The sequence below is a fragment of the Crocodylus siamensis genome, chromosome 1 (assembly GCF_052110815.1).
Source record: "Crocodylus siamensis isolate JL-2025a chromosome 1, ASM5211081v1, whole genome shotgun sequence".
Taxonomy (NCBI): Eukaryota; Metazoa; Chordata; order Crocodylia; family Crocodylidae; genus Crocodylus; species Crocodylus siamensis.
The window spans coordinates 272,902,016-272,920,922 of record NC_143395.1 but is presented as its reverse complement, the minus strand read 5'-3'; the positions used below and the strand labels follow the sequence as shown (position 1 = coordinate 272,920,922).

The 18,907-nt window shown below is 42.3% G+C and overlaps 1 protein-coding gene across 1 annotated transcript in view; it reads right to left on the bottom strand.

Annotated features, from left to right (window-relative positions):
* Positions 1-18,907, bottom strand: part of MAP7D2 (MAP7 domain containing 2) — a 139,207-nt gene that overhangs the window by 56,846 nt on the left and 63,454 nt on the right. The window contains exons 2-3 of the mRNA XM_090062508.1: positions 5,195-5,272; positions 673-836 (exon numbers count right to left, since the gene is read on the bottom strand). Of these exons, the coding sequence (XP_089918634.1) occupies positions 673-836; positions 5,195-5,272 (242 nt within the window). The remainder of the gene's footprint in view (positions 1-672; positions 837-5,194; positions 5,273-18,907) is intronic.

Sequence of the window (18,907 nt, the reverse complement as noted above, 5' to 3'; positions counted from 1 at the left end):
GGCAGATCTTCAGTTCATTCACCCTCCCTTTCCTGCTCAGGCAAAAGCAGCCAATTCAGCTGTGTAAAGCATAGCTGTTGTCTAAGCAAGAAAGGGAGGGTGAGTGAGCTGAAGATTAAGTTCTGTTTGTTCCATGAGGCTATAAATCTTTTTTTTTTCCTTCCTTCCTTCTTCCCAAAAACAAGGTGCATGCTTGCATCTTATGGTATGAAAGAAAATACAGTAAAAGGGGCAAGAAGGCATAGATATGTAGTGTGGATATGTGAAGGCTGGAAACTTTAATTTATCTACTGGGAAAAAAAAGAGAGACATTAGCGATGTCAATATTTTCTGCTAAAATGATAAGTTTTCAGAACCATAGTGCCAATTCTCTTATTGATACCTGTCTCTCCTGCTGTTCACAAAGTACTTAGTGTTGATGTAATTTCTGAAGCAAAGGAGGTCTGTGTGTGTGCACATGCACGTTCACATACACATGTATCAGTGGAGATAAACTTTGTGTAGTTCTCAGACCTATGTAAATTTTAGGTGCAGCCCTTGGGCTACCAATATTTTGCAGGTGTGGTCCATTGAGCTGCAAAGTTTGGAATTCATATCAAGGTCTGGTCAGTTACATCCTACAGCTAGCTAGCTACCTATGGTGGCTGTCCAGTATGCTTCTGTACTCCTCACCTCTTCCTCTTTAAGCTTCTGTCTCCGTTTTTCTTCAACCGCTGCCCTTTTCTGCTCTTCTCTTTGCCTTTGTTCTTCAAGTTTTCTCCATCTTTCTTCTATTTGCTTTTCATACTGAAGTTTTGCTCTTCTCTCTTTCTCCAGGATCTGCTGCTCCCTGGCAGCTTAGATAAAGAAAAAGGATCACTTAATTTGATGTTATTTTTCCCCACAAAGCCTTTTTTCAACAATATGATAACAAAGAAAACAAATAACAAAAATACAATTAAAGCAAATATACTGAACACTTTGGCACAGTAAAATTAATATCACAGGGCACTAAAATGAAGCATATGAGTAAAGAAGAAAATAAGCAATAATTAACTAATATGACAGGGTGGAAGCTTACTGGAATTAAGCACAGGTTAGACGAATATGTGTGGAATGGCTTAGGCAGGGATGGTCCTGCCTTGAGCAGGGGACTCAGTCTCTTGAAGTCTCTCTCAGCCCTATATTTCTGTTATATGTAAAAAACCATTCAGTTACAAACTGGTTCCCTCTCTTTCATAAAACAGGACTAATCAGTGACCTACATTTGTATAGGTTACAAACTCCTCTGTACTTATAAGAACCAATTCTTTCCTGGAGTGCAGACACATGGCTACTTTTGGCCTTAAAGGGAGGCAGAATTTGGTTCTTAGAACTTTAAAGAAGATGCTGTAAAAGAACCTCTGAAGAATGTCGAGCTAGCTCTCAAAGATTTACATAAAAGTTCTGAAAAGTGTACCGTTCTGATAATGCTTCTGTATGTTTTAGTTACCTTCTCTTCTGGCTATTTGTATAAAGAACACTTATTTTGTTACGAGGTTTGCCCCTTTGCTTGCTCCACATAGAGAGTCAATCTTTTATGAGTAGGCGTCACAGAATTCAATTTTTATTTTTAAATTTTAATTTAATTTTGACAGCTAGACTGATATTTATTTTTAGGCAGACAAGCTTCTTTAGGTAAATGTGATATCTTTTATTAGACCAACTCCCTATGCCTGAAGAAGGGTGTTTGTGCCTGAAACCTTGCAAAGAACATTTTTCCCAACTATTTAGTTGGTCTAATAAAAGATATCACATTTACCCAAAGAACCTTGTCTGCCTGTGTCCTTAGACCAACATGGCTACAACCAACAGCTCTGAAACATGAATGTTTATTTTAAGCATTTATTTTGATTTTTATAAATTAAAATTGTTGGGATTGTGGGAAATTAGGGGTGTGAAGGCACACACACACACACCCCTGCTTCCTCCACCAGTCCAGCACACAGCAGTTGTGGGGGGAAGTTGCTGTAGTGCCAGGCTGTTAACCTGCTGCCCGGCCCCCATGCACAGTGATGCTGAGCTCAGTGCCTATTTTCCTTTGTCCCATGACGGTTGCTTCCCTTGCCTTCCCCTACCCACCTCCTCCCCTAGTAAGGAAACCTCTGACTGCTGCAGCAGCATCTGCCCTCTGCATCCAATAACTCGTTCTGCCTGCCGGCTCCTGCCCAAATTTGCAAGGGAGGGCCCAACTGTCTGGCACCCTACAGGCATCAAGCTGCGGAAGTGGGGACAGACGGACACAGTGCCCAATCCCGACTTCCCCCCACCACCTCCAGCCACTGTTGAGTAGGAGCCCACCCTATTCTTATGTCCCCTTTTTATAAATTTTGAGTATTAATGATGAAATGTTTTTTCATTGGTCTATGAGTGACGCAAAAATTGACATTTATCAATAAATATAAAATCCTCCTGAGCCTATTTATAAGACATTAATTTATTGCTATGGAAACCATGATTGCAGCATTACAGACAGGACTGTTACTTCAGGCTTGCATGAGGGAATATGTAGCAATGAATACAATAAATTATTTAAAGAACTCCAGTGCTCATGCAAACTTCCACTGTGAAATGGAAGAAAGCAATAATTCAGGATAAAATTGCATATGCATGCACATGCACACCCCTCCACGTATTTTACACACCAAAATACTAAATTAAAAACATATTATTCACACTTCCCTAGTCAAGCACATGAAAGTCAGGAAAAGCCAGAATTAAAGTTCCCAGTCATGGCTCCTTATTCCAGTCCCACTCTCATTCAGTCTCAATCTTTATACCTCAGGCTTCTCATTCTAGTCACCATCTCCTTGCCAAACTCTAGTATCACTACCTCTGATTTTCCTACCCTAATCACTCCCTTCGTACCTAAAATTTGCAGTCTCTTTGCCTCAGCATTTGTGGTTCCACCTTCTGTCCTCCCTGTCTCCTTAGTCTATTTCCCCACTCAGTCCTAATACCTCATCTCATTGACTGGGATGTGCAAATGCTCTGCTGGGACTTAAACCCAGAGGTTCTTGGCTAAAGGGTCTTGCCCCTTTGCTTAGGGTCAGACCAGTCACCATATTTGGGGTTAGTAAGAAATGTTATTCCATGGTCAGATTAGTATGGACTGTGGGAGTTTTGTAGTTTTCTGCAGCAGGGGGCTTGGCCCTCTTCCTGGATCTCCTGAGTGTATTTTATTAACTTTCACAGCAATGGGATGCTGGCCATTGTGGTCCCCCTGATTCACCTGTGGCAGATTAGATTGTTATGTCTTGTGAGTGTGTCAGGGTTGACTGTTGTTTTGCTAATAGGTTAGACAATGGATTTGTACAGGCTGGTTTGGATAGAGACGATCCTACTTCAGCCACGAATTTGGACTAGATGAACTCTGGAGGTCCCTTCCATCCCTTTTTTTTCCTATGTTTCCATGAACTCCTGTCTCCTTATCTGACCTGCCCCCAGCTGAGACCTCCAATCATCCTTTCCTCACTCCCTGTCCCCACTTATTTCTAGGCCTGCTCTGCCTTGTTCAGTTTTAGAGCTCTATACCCAATGCCTTGACCAACCTGTCCCACCTCTCTTCTGAACTCAGCTTCTTGTCAGATCCATCTCCCTAATTCCCGGCTTCCCCTTTGGAGAATGTGGGAAATGTCTACAACATTTTATTAAAAGTTTGTGCAACACAGCTTAAACTTTTACCTGGGTATTGTGTACTGCTAGGACTGAATGAGTCTGGTGGGATAGGGGAATGAAAAATGGTGTTCAACACACTGGCAAGTCTGGGTTAGTGTGAAAAAATTAACAAGGACTGTCAACATTTGAAGAGTTATCTTGCAGATGCAATGATGACTAGTTATTAGTGTTTGATAACTAGCAGACAAAGAAAGCAGAACATACGAGAACAGAATGACTATACAGAAACAAAGAACCAAAGTGTCAGGATATTGTGCTAAGAACTGACTGTCCACTGCAGTAATGAAGGTGACATCTGAATGATGCTGCAAAGCAGTGCTGCAGATATGAAAATGTGTGTAAATCTTGTTCTTCCACTTAATCTAGGGGATCTAGGGCCTCTGACTGATGCTATTTTTGCAGACTACAATACTATGGACAGGTGCATATGCACAGCGCTTGTGGCTGGAATGTGCTGGAAAGGACATTCTCCAGACAGGCGGCAATAAAGGCTGTTCCTAGCAGGGGATCCTATCTGTGAGCTCACTGACAGGCTTGCCACCATGGCAACAGCTGAACAAGGAGACCTCTGAAGACTTTCCCAGTTCCCGGATGCCTGAAAAAGATCCCAGTGGGCTTAGGGCGTAAGTGAACTGCCCCAAATAGCAAAAGCTGACTGGGGGGTTTGTACTTCCTAAGCATAGCAACAGGGACAGGGCTGCTTGTTAACCAGTCCTCCAGTGACAACTTCTTGCTGTGTGTGGTCTATCTGGAAGCCAGCTGCTCTCCTTTCTTCCCTCATTTCCCAGGGAGGAATGCAGGGAGAGCAGAGCACTGTGGGATAGTGAGAAGGGGTCTCTCTTACTGGCCAGTTGTTAATGTATGTATGCATTTTCATTTACCTGCAAGCAGTGAGAAAGATACATAATCCTAGAGGTAGGCAAGAAATCTAGTTTTGCCACTTTTATCAACTCAGCATTAATTAAAATAAAAATGGACTAAAATTAGCATTAAAAAATTGAAAAAAAAATCAATACACCACTTTAAATATTTATTTAAAGATTTTTTTAAATTAGAGACGTACATTCAAGCATCCTAAAAGCGAATCTATCACGTATAGCTTGTCATAATATTTAATAGCACATTTATCTGAGATAAAAGTTATTCACTGTTGTACCATGAAATCAACTGAAAGAGTCTTTGATTATGCTTTGATTGTCTTGTTCCTTTAACACTAGAATTAGATTTCTCTACAATTTAGCAGGATTTAAATTTTTTCAAGGTGACAAAATACAAAGCAAACTGGACCATAATATTATATGTTGTTATAATTATAATATTCCATTACTTAAATAATGCATGAATAATACTGAAAATTATTGTTTTATTGAAATTAATAGCTTCTTAAATTGATTGTTATTTAAATATTGTATATTTTAAAGTGTGATGATATTCCTGCTCATAATGTAAAACCTACTAATATATACAGCTATTCAAAACATGCCATAAGTCAACTTACCAAGGTATTTTTCTCTTTCTTCCCTTCTTTCCTTTGCTAATCTTTGTCTTTCATCGGTTTTTAGAAATCCATCCACAGCTAAAGTCAAAGAGGAGCGGAGGAAAAAAACAGTGTTAAATTCTAGATAAGTCCAAAAGAACCAAAAAGCCACTATATTAGAATAAAGTCTGTGTGTATTCACGGGTTACTATACTAGGATTTGGGGCTTTTACGTTTCTTTTGTTTAGTTTAAAAAATAAGCTTTGCTGTGGACTATAGAAGACAAAGCAAATACTAAACCTGAATGCTTTTTCATCCAAAATTCCCCTGCAAAAAAGTGAAAGACAAGGCTTTTGCCAGGGACTTTTTTTTACTATATATATTTAGAAAATACCTTGATAATTTCATTACCATATATTCAAGTTTATTAAGAGCTCTGTTCATAAATCTCTGGCCCATAGTTGGGTGCTTAAGCATCACAAAAAGGCGCAACAAATTGTCTTTTGTAGCATACATAAGCTATTTTGTGCAAGGCCTTCAAGGCTTTAGTGTTGTGGGTGCTAAATGGAGCCAACGATAGCATCCACTACTCTTCCTACCTTTCAATATGCTGTTATGTGACCTCATTGCTTCCTTATTTGTGGATGAGTAGTCATGCAAAGTCCCTGGAGTAACACTGAGACAAGCTCACTAACTTTAGAACAGCATAGTATTACTACACAGGAGTACAGAAGTTGTTTCCCTACCGCTGCTAGTCAAATTTTCCTCTCTTTCCAGAGAGGAAACAGAGTCTTTCAGAGCTGGCTTCTGAAATATGTCTCCATTATTATGTGAGAGACTAGCTAGCTCACGAAGACCTAGCTAGAAGGACAGTATTTTTTTTTTTTTACAATACAGGTTTCCCTCGCTTTATGTGGGTTCTGTATGTGCAAATTTGCTCTTATGTGGTGACCCTTTTAATACTAAAACTTTGTTATATGTGAGATAAATTCACTCTTATGTGATTGGTGTGGTGGAAGCTTGCAGTCAGCTACTTTGTGTGGTGCATTGTGGGAGTGATGTTCACCAAAATATCCTGTGTGGCTCTGTGCTCCTTGCTCGTTGTCTGCGATGTGTGTTTCTGTAATTGCCATTCCCACTGCGGTAACATCCAATGTAGCAATTTAAGATAGTTATCATAGCATATATATGATAAATAACAGTTGTTTTGTGAGACTATGTTTTGCATATATAGATGAATGAGTGTGAAGTGAATGGAAAAATACAGAAAGAACAATGTGCAGAAAAACAGGTTAGTAAAGGGCGGAAGAGTTCCAAGGAAAGGCTGAAGGCACTGCTCATAACAGACACAGCAAGGAGATAAGAGATATGCCAGCTGCTCTGAAGGACAACACTGAGAATATTGCAGACTAAACTCATCTGTTTGCCAGTGAAAAATTACTGGGGTTCAAACAAAGAAGGCACAAAGTCAAGAATGGTGGAACCAGTCACTCAACACCAATTTGAGGCCCTATGAAGGGGAGAGACTTAACAGCAAGTGTTTGGGTAACACTTGGCATACTTCATTAAAGCATAGACACATGTCTGACAAGGCCCCCCTCCTTATCTCGCACTCCTAGGCTGGCCACCTAGTGTAGTACCGAGCAATGGACTTTGGTAACTATAACATCTGCAGACTAATTGGGAATGAGTGTGTGTGTGTGAACGTATGAGTGCTCCTTTGAATATTCTGATCAATAAATGCAGCATCTTGCCTTATCCCCCCACTTACAAGTCTTGCTTGTCCTTTTAAGCAATTGGTAAATTATGCAACATCACCACCACCCTGTGCTTGTGTGTACTGTCTGCTGTTGGTAGGTACCAAAATTGCTGTGTAAAAGTGGTAGAAACGGGTCTGGGGGGTCAGTATAATCAAGGTCCTGGAATGTATCCCTATTTGTTACATTGTAAAGTGGGTTCCCTTTATGTGAATTCAAGTTATGCGGTGTTTTCCAGGAACGCATATACAGCATAAAGTGAGGGGAACCTGTATTAAGTCCTAGAAAGGATAATTTAACAGGTAGACTTTTGACAAAATAAGAAACAGGGAACTCAGAGGCATAACAGGACAGTCAGTCTCTGTCTGTACTCTGGAACAATTAGCTTGGTGGATCTTCGGAACCCACATGATTAATCACACAATTCTAGTTTTTATGTAGCCTTCATTCACTGAATTAATGCACGTTTTTGCTTTTTTCTGGGATAGTGTCACTAATTTATGAGGCCTCTACTGGGCCTCACTATTTATTTTCAGTATTCATCCAAACCCTATAAAAGAAGCTGTGCAACCATCTACTGTAGCTGGCCCTGTATAATTTCAACTGTTGTTAGTAATCAAAGTTATTTGCAAGCTGGCATAGCAAGGGTTCAAACAACAACAGATGCAGCACATTACAACACCGTCTATAACAGCGTCTAATGACAACAGAAGTCTATAAAGCTCTATTCACAGAAAGGGTAAGTTTCTTGGCAGATAAAAGAAGCCAGGGCATACGGAACTGGGAATGGCTGGACATATAGTACAAGGAATGAGAGAAAACAGGGCAAGGGATGGGGACTGGAGCCTATGTGGATGTGGAGGATAAAAAACTGGAATAAAGGGGAAGGACAATTTACAGGACACAGGACAAAAGTGGCAAGCTTGAGTGAAACAAGTAAAAGAGGCTGAATGAGCTAGCACAATGGGGACAACAAAATAAGCCCCATGCCCTTCACAAGTGCCACACTTATCTCCTTCCTTGCCCAACCTGCTGCTCTGCTCCCTCCCTGGCCTGCTGCCATACACAGAGGCTGTGCCCATGTCATTTATGGCATGTGTGCTTCAGGTTGTCCATCCCTGCACTAGACTACACACCACTCCCAAGCCTGGAACTCTGGTCCTGCGCTGTCACAGCCCCACTACTGCTGGGGTCTCTAGGGAAACCAACCGCAGTGATGCAGACAGGGGCTCATGGAAAATGGAATCTGGCCATATCCGCCATTTTGCCCATCTCTACATTACATGATAGAATATTTGATTTTTTAGTTTATTTAAAAAAAAAACAAACAAAAAACCTTATGAAAATTATATACGCATAACACGGAAAATTATGGTTGCAAAATCAGGTGCTTCAGTTAGGTAATGCCAGAGCTGCCTGTGCAAACTTCATATTGCTCCTTGTGCATATGCATTATGGCACTTTTTGCATAAGCTGGAAGATGTGGGGTGGAGAAGAGGACTGCAACTGAATGTTACTGAAGAACCTCGTTCTGTCTGTGCCTGTGTCACATAGTAAGCAATGGAGAGAACTAGAGCTCATGGAGGTGAGTTAGGTGTCTTTCATGTACACCGAATGCAGTGGAAAATAATATGTGATCCTGTAATAAAGACTCTATCAGAATGCAAATTCATGATGAAGGCACAAATTAAGATAAAATTAATGTGTTGTTTATAATTAACATTTAACCTGCCTGTTAAAACACATACATGCCCTACTGGAAATAACATTTTGCAATACTCAACTAGCTATTTCACTTGTGTAGCAATTAATTTGGGAATTATTACTTTTTTTACTGCAAGAAAACATGAGGCCATAGAGTAGAAACACAGAATGGAACAGGTGTCAGCAACCTCTGGCCTGTAGGCTGGAAGAGTCTGATCTGCCACAGGGGGACTGGTGGCACAGCGCTGTGCCACCCAGCCCATCCTCTCCACAGTGCTCCCCTCTGCTGTGGAGCTTGCAGCTCCACCCCATCTGAGCTTGCCACCACTGCAGAGAGGATATAAGTAGGGACCTACTGAACTCGAGATGGCTGCCAGGTGATTTCGCAGCAAAAACATAGACCCAGCAGCCATTTCACAGCACCCTTGCCTGCAACACCTGATTGGCCAAGGGGCCCCTGTGACTCCACCCCTTACTGCTGATTGGCTGGGAGGGCTGTCTGTCATAAGGACCTGGCCCTTGTCACTGATTGGTGCAGAGGAATGGGGCCATATGACAGACAACCCTCCCAGTCAATCAGCACTGTGGGACAGGGGCAGCAGCCACCTTGAACTGCCTATCATGTGTGCAGACCGCCTTCCCCCCTACCCCCTCCACAGACTGTGCAGCTGGGCCACAGCATGGTGAAAACTGCTGGCTACATCCGGGGAACCAGCATTTTATTTTCAGTAAGCTTTTTTCTTTTTTTTGTTTCTGCCATTTCGGTAGTTCCGTAATAATAAGGGTAAGCACAGGCAGCTGGCCACTCCAGAGGCAGAGACTTGCAGGCCCATGGCAGGGGCTGGGTCACAAAGGTCGCTTGCAAAAGGCTGGCAACCTCTGTGTCATAGTGCGACAGGTGCTGGGGGATGGAAGCCCCGGCTTCGGGGCTTGAGTGATAAAGGAGAGATGTGAAATAGCCCAGTAAGGGCTGGAACCAGAACAAGCTTACCTGCTTCAGGTGCAGCTGCAGAGTAGCACTCAATGCCACCTGTTCAATTTTTAAGCAAGCTATCGGTAAAGCTGGATAAGCATGGGAAAATGATGCCAGATGCCCACACCAGGGACCGGCTGTAAGAGCAGACATGGAGCAGCATGAGAGCAGCGCAGAGAGGCAGTTGGCTGCTGCATGCTCTCAATCAGCACTCCCAGCAGAGTGCTGCACTGGCTCCACAGAGGGGATATCCTAAGGAATGTCTCCTGGGTCCTAGTGTGGACACCACCTGGGAAGAAGGAGGACCCAAGACCTCAAGGCTTGGTGTCCAGAGAGACACAAGTGAGGCTGAACAATACAGCCTCCCTTATCTTTGTTTTGTTTTTGCTTTTTTTTTTTTTTGCTTTGCCCGAGACCCGTCCTATCTGACAGGACACTGCAGGGTGAGAGAACCTGATTGCTCAGTGAGGACCCAAGGTGATCACAGGAACTGGATAGAGCTGATCCTATGTTGATGACACAGTCTTACAGAACTGACAAGAAAGACTCTTGATTTAATTTCAAGTGCAGAGTCTAGACTGACTGTGATCTAAGGACTGGGGAGACTTTGACTAGGATTTAATTTTCTGTTTTTCCTTATGACTGGACTTTTTGCTGAGATTACTTATATTGGCATGCTGTCATCCCAGGCTGGCCAATTGTGCCAAATCATCCCTCTCACACAAAAGTATCTGTCAGGGTATGATATCATCTGGCTTGGCTTGCTGCATTGATCCCAATTGTTAGCATCAAACTACATACCAACTACAGGTTGGCATATAGATGGGGTGTAGGGGAGGAGAAGCCCCAAGAAACGTCCTTGCCAAGTACACCTCAGGGTGATCTTTAATAAGAGTGTGCGAAGTGGGCCCTATTCCGTTCGGATTTGGCCCGAATCAGGGACATCGATTCAATTAGTTGATTTAGATCACTGTCCCTGATTCAATTAGTCCAAATCTGAATCTAAAGATTCAATGCTGATTCAGAGAATCAGTGATTCAGACACAGACACAACTTTAAATGTTTTTTCTACATACCTTGAGGTACCAGCATGGCTCACAAATGCTACGATGCTGGGGCACATGGAGCATCTCACAGGAGTGTGTGTGTGGGGGGAGGGAGGGCCCTCCAAATGCTTGGCGGCAAACCCAGAAGTGAACCCCGAAGTGAACCCACTTCTGGGTCCGCTTGCTGGCGGTGAACCGCCTCCCCCCCCCACGCTGCCTTGCTTTGGCAATAGGCCACAGGGACCCAAGATGTCCCCCGAGGAAGCACCAATCATCAAGCCAGGGGCCCCCCATGCGGTCCCCAGCAGACCCGGAAGTGCTTCTGGTCCACTTCTGGGTCTGCTGCTGAGCACGCTGGGGAGCCCTCTGCACTCCCGTGGGACACTCCATCTACCCCACCATCGCAGCATTCATGAACCGCCTGCTACCTAGAGGTATGTAGAAAAGACATTTAAAGCTGTGTCTATGTCTGAATCTCCAAATCTTTCAGAATCTCTCTGTGTTGATTCAGAGGGTTCTGATTCAATTTGGAGAGATTAAAGGGTCCTCTTGATTTGATTTGGATTCGGAGATTTGGCCACTGAATCGGGCTGAATCTCTACTGAATTGAATCAGGGACCAAAACTTTGCACAGCCTTAGTCTGTAACACATAAGGAACCTCCTCTAATTTATTGTAAAACCAAGACATGTCAAGTAAGCAGGAGGAGACCTCCCAAGGGAAAAGACTGCAATGACCCTGAGTGCCAAAACCAGTAAAGGCCCAAATTTGGGTAACATGGTCCTGAGTCACCCAAGAGCTACTGGTCTGGCATAAGCAGGTACACTTTGGAACAGAGTGTAATGATTGTAGATGTAAGTATTTTTTTATTTAACTTACTAGGAATGCAATCAGTTATACAAATTTAAATATTTTGGACAGCAGATGGCAAATGGCATACATCAAATAAGCTAACAGTTAAAACAAAAAATACCATCTGACTACCAGCAGGAGCAGAGAAATGATTGAAACTGAAACAAAAAAAGTCCAGAAGATTTAGGACTTTAGGACTGATATCCTGTATACCAAGTCTCAGGCCAAAGGTTATTTTTACAGCCAAATCAACTCAGTCCATTAAGACGGGGTTTGTAGCAGTGAAGGATAGAAGCAAAATTGCAAGGTATAAGCACTTCTTCAGAAAAAGATCTTAGGACCCTCAAAAATCAGTCAGAATGTCTATTCTCCAGCAGCAACAATACATAAAAAATAATGAAGCCTTTTTTCAATACTTAAACATTCAAAGAACAAACACACACATTTATTTAATCGCTGCTACAATTCATTTTGTAGAATTAGATAGCCTTTGGGGACCTCTAATGATTTATTCTATGACACCCCTGAAATGCCAGAACATTTATACCTTCTTTACTTGCTGTTTCTATGGTCATTTGGAGAACTGAACTGGACAAGCCTACAAATCTCAAGACTTGATATACCATTTATGCTGCCTTTTCCAACAACAATATTCCATTTTTTTATATCCATGTTGCCTTCCTTCAAGGGTCCTTGTAGGTTACCTTTCCAACGGAACAGAAAAATCAGTGAAAGACTTGGAGTGTTGTAGCCATCGTGGTCCAGAAAATATGGAGGGCAAAGGTCTTGGTGATAATTTACTGGAACTACTATATAGTTGGGAGAGATGTTGGAGAAGCTTTCAGCATAAAGTTCTCTTCCTGACACGAAGAAGAGTGCTTTGTGCCAAAAGCATGTCCAACATCTCTCCCAACTATGCAGTTGGTCCAATAAGAAATACCACTGGATATTTATGCAGTCCTGATAGGAAGACAAAGCACATGAAAGCAGTCCATTGTTCCAGAAATCTCAGCCCATACATCAGGGCCCAATTTCCAAAGCCTAGGCACTCCATGATCCAAAGAAGCCAATGATCTGCAAACAGAAAACGCAAAGTAGACAGCACAGTTTGGGACCTGCCTAGGCATCTCTCCAAGTATGACTACATAACTAAATCCAACATTTCTTCAAAAACTAAAAACTTAAGAGCACCCTGAGCAAAATAATTTGTAAGATTTTGTACAAACAGTGCCATCTGGTGACTTCTGCCTAAAAATACTAAAACTGTATAAAATCCTTCAAGAAATAATGTAATGCAAATTAATGCTAGACAGATTCAATGTTCAAGAAACAGAAGAAGCAGGAAGATGAGATTTACTTGAGATAATTATTTCCTTTTAATTATTTTGGTAAAGGGATGACCATAGCCCTAGCTCAGCGAAGTAAAATTAAAACTATGCTTAATTGCCAAAAAACTCTCATGTAGAGTTCAGAAATTAAAAGAATGGTAATTGTGACCAGGACATTTAATTTTCAAAAAAACAAACAAACAAACAAACAAACAAACAATCACCATTAAACCTCCAGAACAAATTTTGTCAGAGTTTTTACATTTTTACAAAACAAAACAAAAAAACACTGGCTTGTCTGCTTCTTTCATAACCAGCTGAAAATTTTTAGTTTTTAGAAAATCCCCTCCCAAATTACTGAACATTGATATTTTCAAAAGAAAGTTCTTTTTTAAAATCCATTTATCAAAATACAGTTGATTAGAAAAAATGCAACCAGCTCCATATCTAAGTTCACAGAAAACACAGTTTATCATCTTTTACAAACACGTAACTGTAAAATCCAAATGTCACTATTAGTATAACAGCATCCTTTTGAGTCAAGCCACATATACATACATGTAGGTTATGGTAATGGTATATTTTTAAATAAGTTGTACTATATTGATAAAAACTTAATGTAAAAGATGCCAGTTTGAAATTCATAATAGGTCTGTCCTTCCACCAATAATTGTCCACACTTCCCAATGTTAAAGGTTTGTACATAACGATATTCAACTCAGCACTTCACAAAGTCACCTGTACCATGTATTGCAACAAGTGAGTCCCATTTATTCATAGATTTCATAGACATTATGGGTGCAAGGGACCAAATAAGATCATTGGGTCCAGCCCCCTGCCCAAAGGGCAGGAAGTCAGCTGGGGTCAAAGGATTCCAGCAAGATAAGTATCCACATTTTTTTTTTAAGTGTCCAGAGCATGTGCTTGCACCACCTCGGGGGGGGGGGGGGTGTCTATTCCAGGCCTTGGGGGTTCAGACAGTAAAGAAGTTTTTCCTTATGTCCAGACTAAAATGGTCTTGCAGGAGTTTGGACCTTATCATCCCTTGGGGTGCTCTGGTTAACAGGTGTTCCCCCAGATCCTGATGCACACCCCTTATGTACTTATAGGCTGCCACCAAGTCCCCCCGAACCTGCACTTCTTGAAGCTGAAGAGTCCCATAGCTTGCAGCTTCTCTTCATAAGGCCTGTTCTTTTGCCCTCTGATCATGCGCATGGCTCTCCTTCAAATTCTCTCTCAAGCTTCTCCACGTCCTTCCTGAATTGTGAAACCCAGAATTGGATGCAATACTCCAGCTGTGGCCTCACCAAGGCCAAATAAAGCGAGAGGATGACATCCTGGGTCTTGCTTCAGATGCATCAGTAAATACAAGGCAGAGTTTTGTTTGCTTTGCCAGCTGTGCTATCGCATTGATGGCTCATATTCATCTTGTGGTCAATCATGACCACCAAATCTCTTTTGGCTGTGGTGCTAGCAAGCGTAGCACTGCCAAGCGCTAAGTGTGATGTGGTGTGATGTGGGTTTCCCCCCCTCAAAGTGGAGCACCTTCCATTTCTCCGTATTGAATGCCATCAGGTTTTCATTCACTCACCCTGCAACCCTATCGAGGTCAGCCTGGATCAGCAGCCTATCCTCAAGTGTGGGTACTCTTCCCCAAAGTTTGGTGTTGTCAATGACCTTGACCAGTCCACTTCTGACACCAGAGTCCAGATGTTTAAAGATTTAGAATTTCTATATCCAGTCTGCTAGTGCAGGAGTTGGCCACCTATATCCCAAGGGCCAGATCTGGCCTGCAAAGAAACTGGATCCAGCCTGAGAAAGTCCAGTCCAGCCCAGGAAGCAGGCACCATACAGTGTCCATCCCCTCTGCAGCACCTTCCCTCCTCATCTCTCTAGCTTGGTAAAGTAAGGAATTTTCAGGACAATCAAGCTTTTTCTCTAGCTTCTCTGTTGCGCTCTCATACGTGTGTTTACTTAAACTGAAGAGGGGCCAAATATCTGTAGCAAGGTTAACTGCAGGCAACTTGAGTTGGGAGTTCGGGGAGACAGATTTACAAACCATGGCAGGAAGATGGGTTGCAAACTCCAGCAAAAGGCTGCCATTTGCTATACCGTGACAGTTTTAATTAAGAAAAAACCTAGTAGCACTTTAAATCATTGAACAACTCCTGCAAAAGTCTCCTGTGTATTACATACCCGACATACTAGCAGTATGAATTTATGTCTTATATTGCCACATATTATACCTGCAGTTAAACAATCAATCTCTTTCTGTAAGAGAAAGTCTTCACATACCTCCAGAGCTTACCACCAACATACATCTAGAACCCATGAAGTGAGCTAAAATCTAGTGTTATATTTCTGAAGATATACAAGATCTCTGTCTAATTTGGAATTTCATTTTCTTTACAAAGCCTCTTTCTCTTTGTGTTATTAATACATGCCTAGTGCTACCAAGGCACTAGAACAGGGTAGGTAAAAGATGGAGTTCCAGCCTTAGCTCTAGGAATGCCACTCAAATGTCTTCTTTGTCTCAAGTCATAAATAGAAGGTTATTAGATAGGCATCTTTTTGTACTTAAAACTCTTCAGACTAAATATATACAAAAAACTAGAACTCTTGGTTCCAAATGATACCTTTTATTAGACCAACTGGAAAATGGCAAGAAAACTGTCCTTTTCTGCAAGCTTTCGGGATCAAAGTCCCTTTGTCAGGCTCTGGGAAAAGTGTAGATGGTACAGGATGGTAAAAAGTCCCCATAGGTAGGAAATAAACTTCATTTTTGCACAGAGGAAGCTGAAGATGGAAGGCTATCCCTCTGGGTCCATGAGAGTGTCTTTTTTTTAAATGACCTCATCCTATAAATCAGACTCCTATAAATAAGACTGCAAAGTTTTCCATAAAAACTTGGGGTGTGAGAGGGAGGAAGGGAGGACTAAATGAATTGGTAGATGCTCTAAATCAATGTTCTAGTCTTGTACAATTGAGCAATTTTGTGCCTTTAAAGTGAGAATTCAACATACGGTGAATATGAATGCTACAAGATATTTTTATAAAAGTTTGTACACATCTATTAAACTATTTTCTTAATCTTATATCCTGAAACACTGAATTTTACATAAACAGACATTATAGTATCAGATACTGGTTTGAATGGGCAGATTTACAAAGCAGTTATTTAAATACAGACAACTGTTCCTCAGTGCGCATACCTCAAAGTGGAAACTATTTTTGGAGGGCCCTAAATAAGAGTGGAATGCTTTTGAAATGGAACACCTACACCTTGAGTCCATGCTGAAATAAGCTATCAAATCATGGATGGATAGGTTAAATTACAAGACTATTTACACGTTTACTCTCTGGCTGGCTTTACTATGATTCAGGAAACTATGACCCATTCTCCTGCTGCCCCAACACAAAAAACAGACAAGACACTGAGGCAGGAATTGATTCAAATTTCTCCTGCTTTTTCAAACCCACATTTCTGTCTTTGGTTGATGTTTGTTTACTTATTCCACTAACAGTTTTTGATCTGCTCAATACCATCTCGAAATTCCTGCTTTTACTGTTATCCTACCTTCCGCCGTCTACCTACTGAAATGGAAGCTGCTTACTCCGGTATATTCCTGGACCTACACTTCACACATTAAGTACCTGAAGAGAACAAAGCAAGAGAAACAGCAGCCTTGCTGAAGCTGAAAGCACAGAAGTCAGACACGGAATGAGACAACAGGAGACAAGGAAAAAGGACGGAGTCTTTGTGAAAACTGGTAGCCTGACTTACATCAACCTTGGGGCCAGGGAATCCTACACTTCTAAGTTGAGGTCCCATCAAGAAATTAAACTGCTTCCTAAAATCTTACAAAAACAAACTATGTATCTTCATTGAATACTTTCTGCTCCTTGCCACCTCCCCACCACTCACTTTCAGAAATGCTGGTCTAGATCTTCATAGGATGACACTTCTACTTTGTTGCAAGCCTTAAGGAGAAGTGAAATAGATCACGCAATTGATATTTAAAACATTATCTTTGTCTTCTGAATTCTAAAATGAATGGAGCAGTTTGCACTTCATGGTTTGTTTACCCACTCTTATTCAGGAACAGCTGTTCCCTAGAAGCCCCAGGGGTAGTTGGCTCACTGTTGCACTGATTTCACTCAAATAATTGAAGATTCTTCTTTCAAATCATAACAACTTGAGACTTGATTTTAAAGAAATGGAGAACTCAGCAGTGGTGCAACAAGTCAAGCTGGCACCCAGGACAAACCCTGCAGCAGAGGAGGTAGAGGGTCTGGGAGCAGAGGTGGGCAGGGTCATGGGTTCTAAGAGCTGGGGGACAGAGGGAGGGAGGGAGAGAAGGGCAGGGGGGTCTGGGAGGGACTCTGTGGGGATGATCCCAGCACCCCTCCTACGTTGGTGCCCAGGGCCGTCTTGCCTCCCCTGCCCCCCTCCGTTATGCTACTGGAACCAAGTTAACTGAGAAACCTATGTATTCATCCTTCCTGCGTACTCCTCCTGTTCCTATGCTAAGGTGGCACTCAAAATTTCAGCAAACACTGCTCTAGTGTGGGAATGCAAACTCTGCTACATGGAATATGCTTGGTTTTCTGTGCTGGAGTCATAATCCAGGACCCCATAATATCCCTTCGGGGAGGCAGTAGAAGGAAGAGGAAAACTGCTACAGGACTAGAAGCTCCTGCTCTTTCTTCAATGCTCAAAGTCATGGGCAAGGAGCTTAAGTTGTTCCACCTGGCATGGCTGATTTGCCAATGTTCCCTAATACAACCCAGGCAGCTTGCACTACTACCCCTGCTGCAGCACAAGTCAGGATCAAGAGGCTTCAAAGGAACTAACTGTGGCACAGACAGAAGTTACATTTATTGTGCAATCAGCTCTTCTGAAAGTGCTGTACAGCAATGCCTTGACACGTGCACGGCTGCAGAGTGCTTTAAAAGTGGCCAATCATGCAACAAATTAACCCTCATCAGGTGCCACAAGTTAGAGCAGGGGCCTGCATTCCTGTCAGCACCCACTAGCCTGGGGCGGGCAATTATTTTGGGCAGAGAGCCACTTACTGAGTTTTAGTAAGCTATTGAGGGCCGCATGATAGGCAGCCGGGGCAGATAAATATTAATTTTCTAAATTTTTTAGGGGCCCTGCAGGCCGGATAAAATGGCCTGGTGGGCCACATTTTGCCCACCCCTGCACTAGCCCTTCTCCTCTTAAATCAATGCATGTCCATTACAGCCTCAGGATTCCAGGTCAGCCCATTACCTAGGAGGACCTAGACTGCCTAACAAGGGAAATGGTTTATTTTAGTGTTAGGAAATGCACCAGTAATCCCCCTAGCGTGCAGCAGCTACATCTCTTTACCAGAGTACAGAAGCAGCTCCGTATTATGCAGTATTACCCAGGCTATGCCTAAGGCTTTTTTTCCCTCCTATTGCATCCAGCTTTTTTGGATAGGTGCTTTGCATCTAATCCAGAATGTCTGACTGCAGGCTCCAAACCTCCAGCAAAAACTGTATTTCTTTGGGTACAATATACACTGGGTTAGGCAAAGACGACACCTGTTTTTGCTGCTCGCCCAGCCAGAGTGAGAGCTGGGCTGCCTATGCCCCAGTGTGTGGCCCATGGGACATGTGTATGACATCATCCAGAATCTGAACAGTCCTACTAAATTAAGGAACAAGTCATGGAAGCGGGAGTCTCCATATACCAGTAACAGAAGATCAGGAACAGGCTGAAAAACCCCGCGTTTTAAAATGAATACAAAGCACATCCTAGCACAGTCCAACACAGGGTACCCATGCCCTTAGAACAGCCTTTATACCGACAATGCCAGGTACAGAGCACTATTTATGGAACTGAGCCCTTTACCCAAGGTCCAGGGTGAAAAAGACTCTATTATATGAGTTCTAGGTTATTCAAAACATTGTCCAAGACCCTTTTGGCAGAAATGGCCCTGAGGTCATGTGCATGAAGATCCAAAGACAACAGAGTACACAAGCTGTTTATTTAGATCATTTAGAATGACTTTTCATATCTGTGATGTCCAAAACCATGTTCACAAT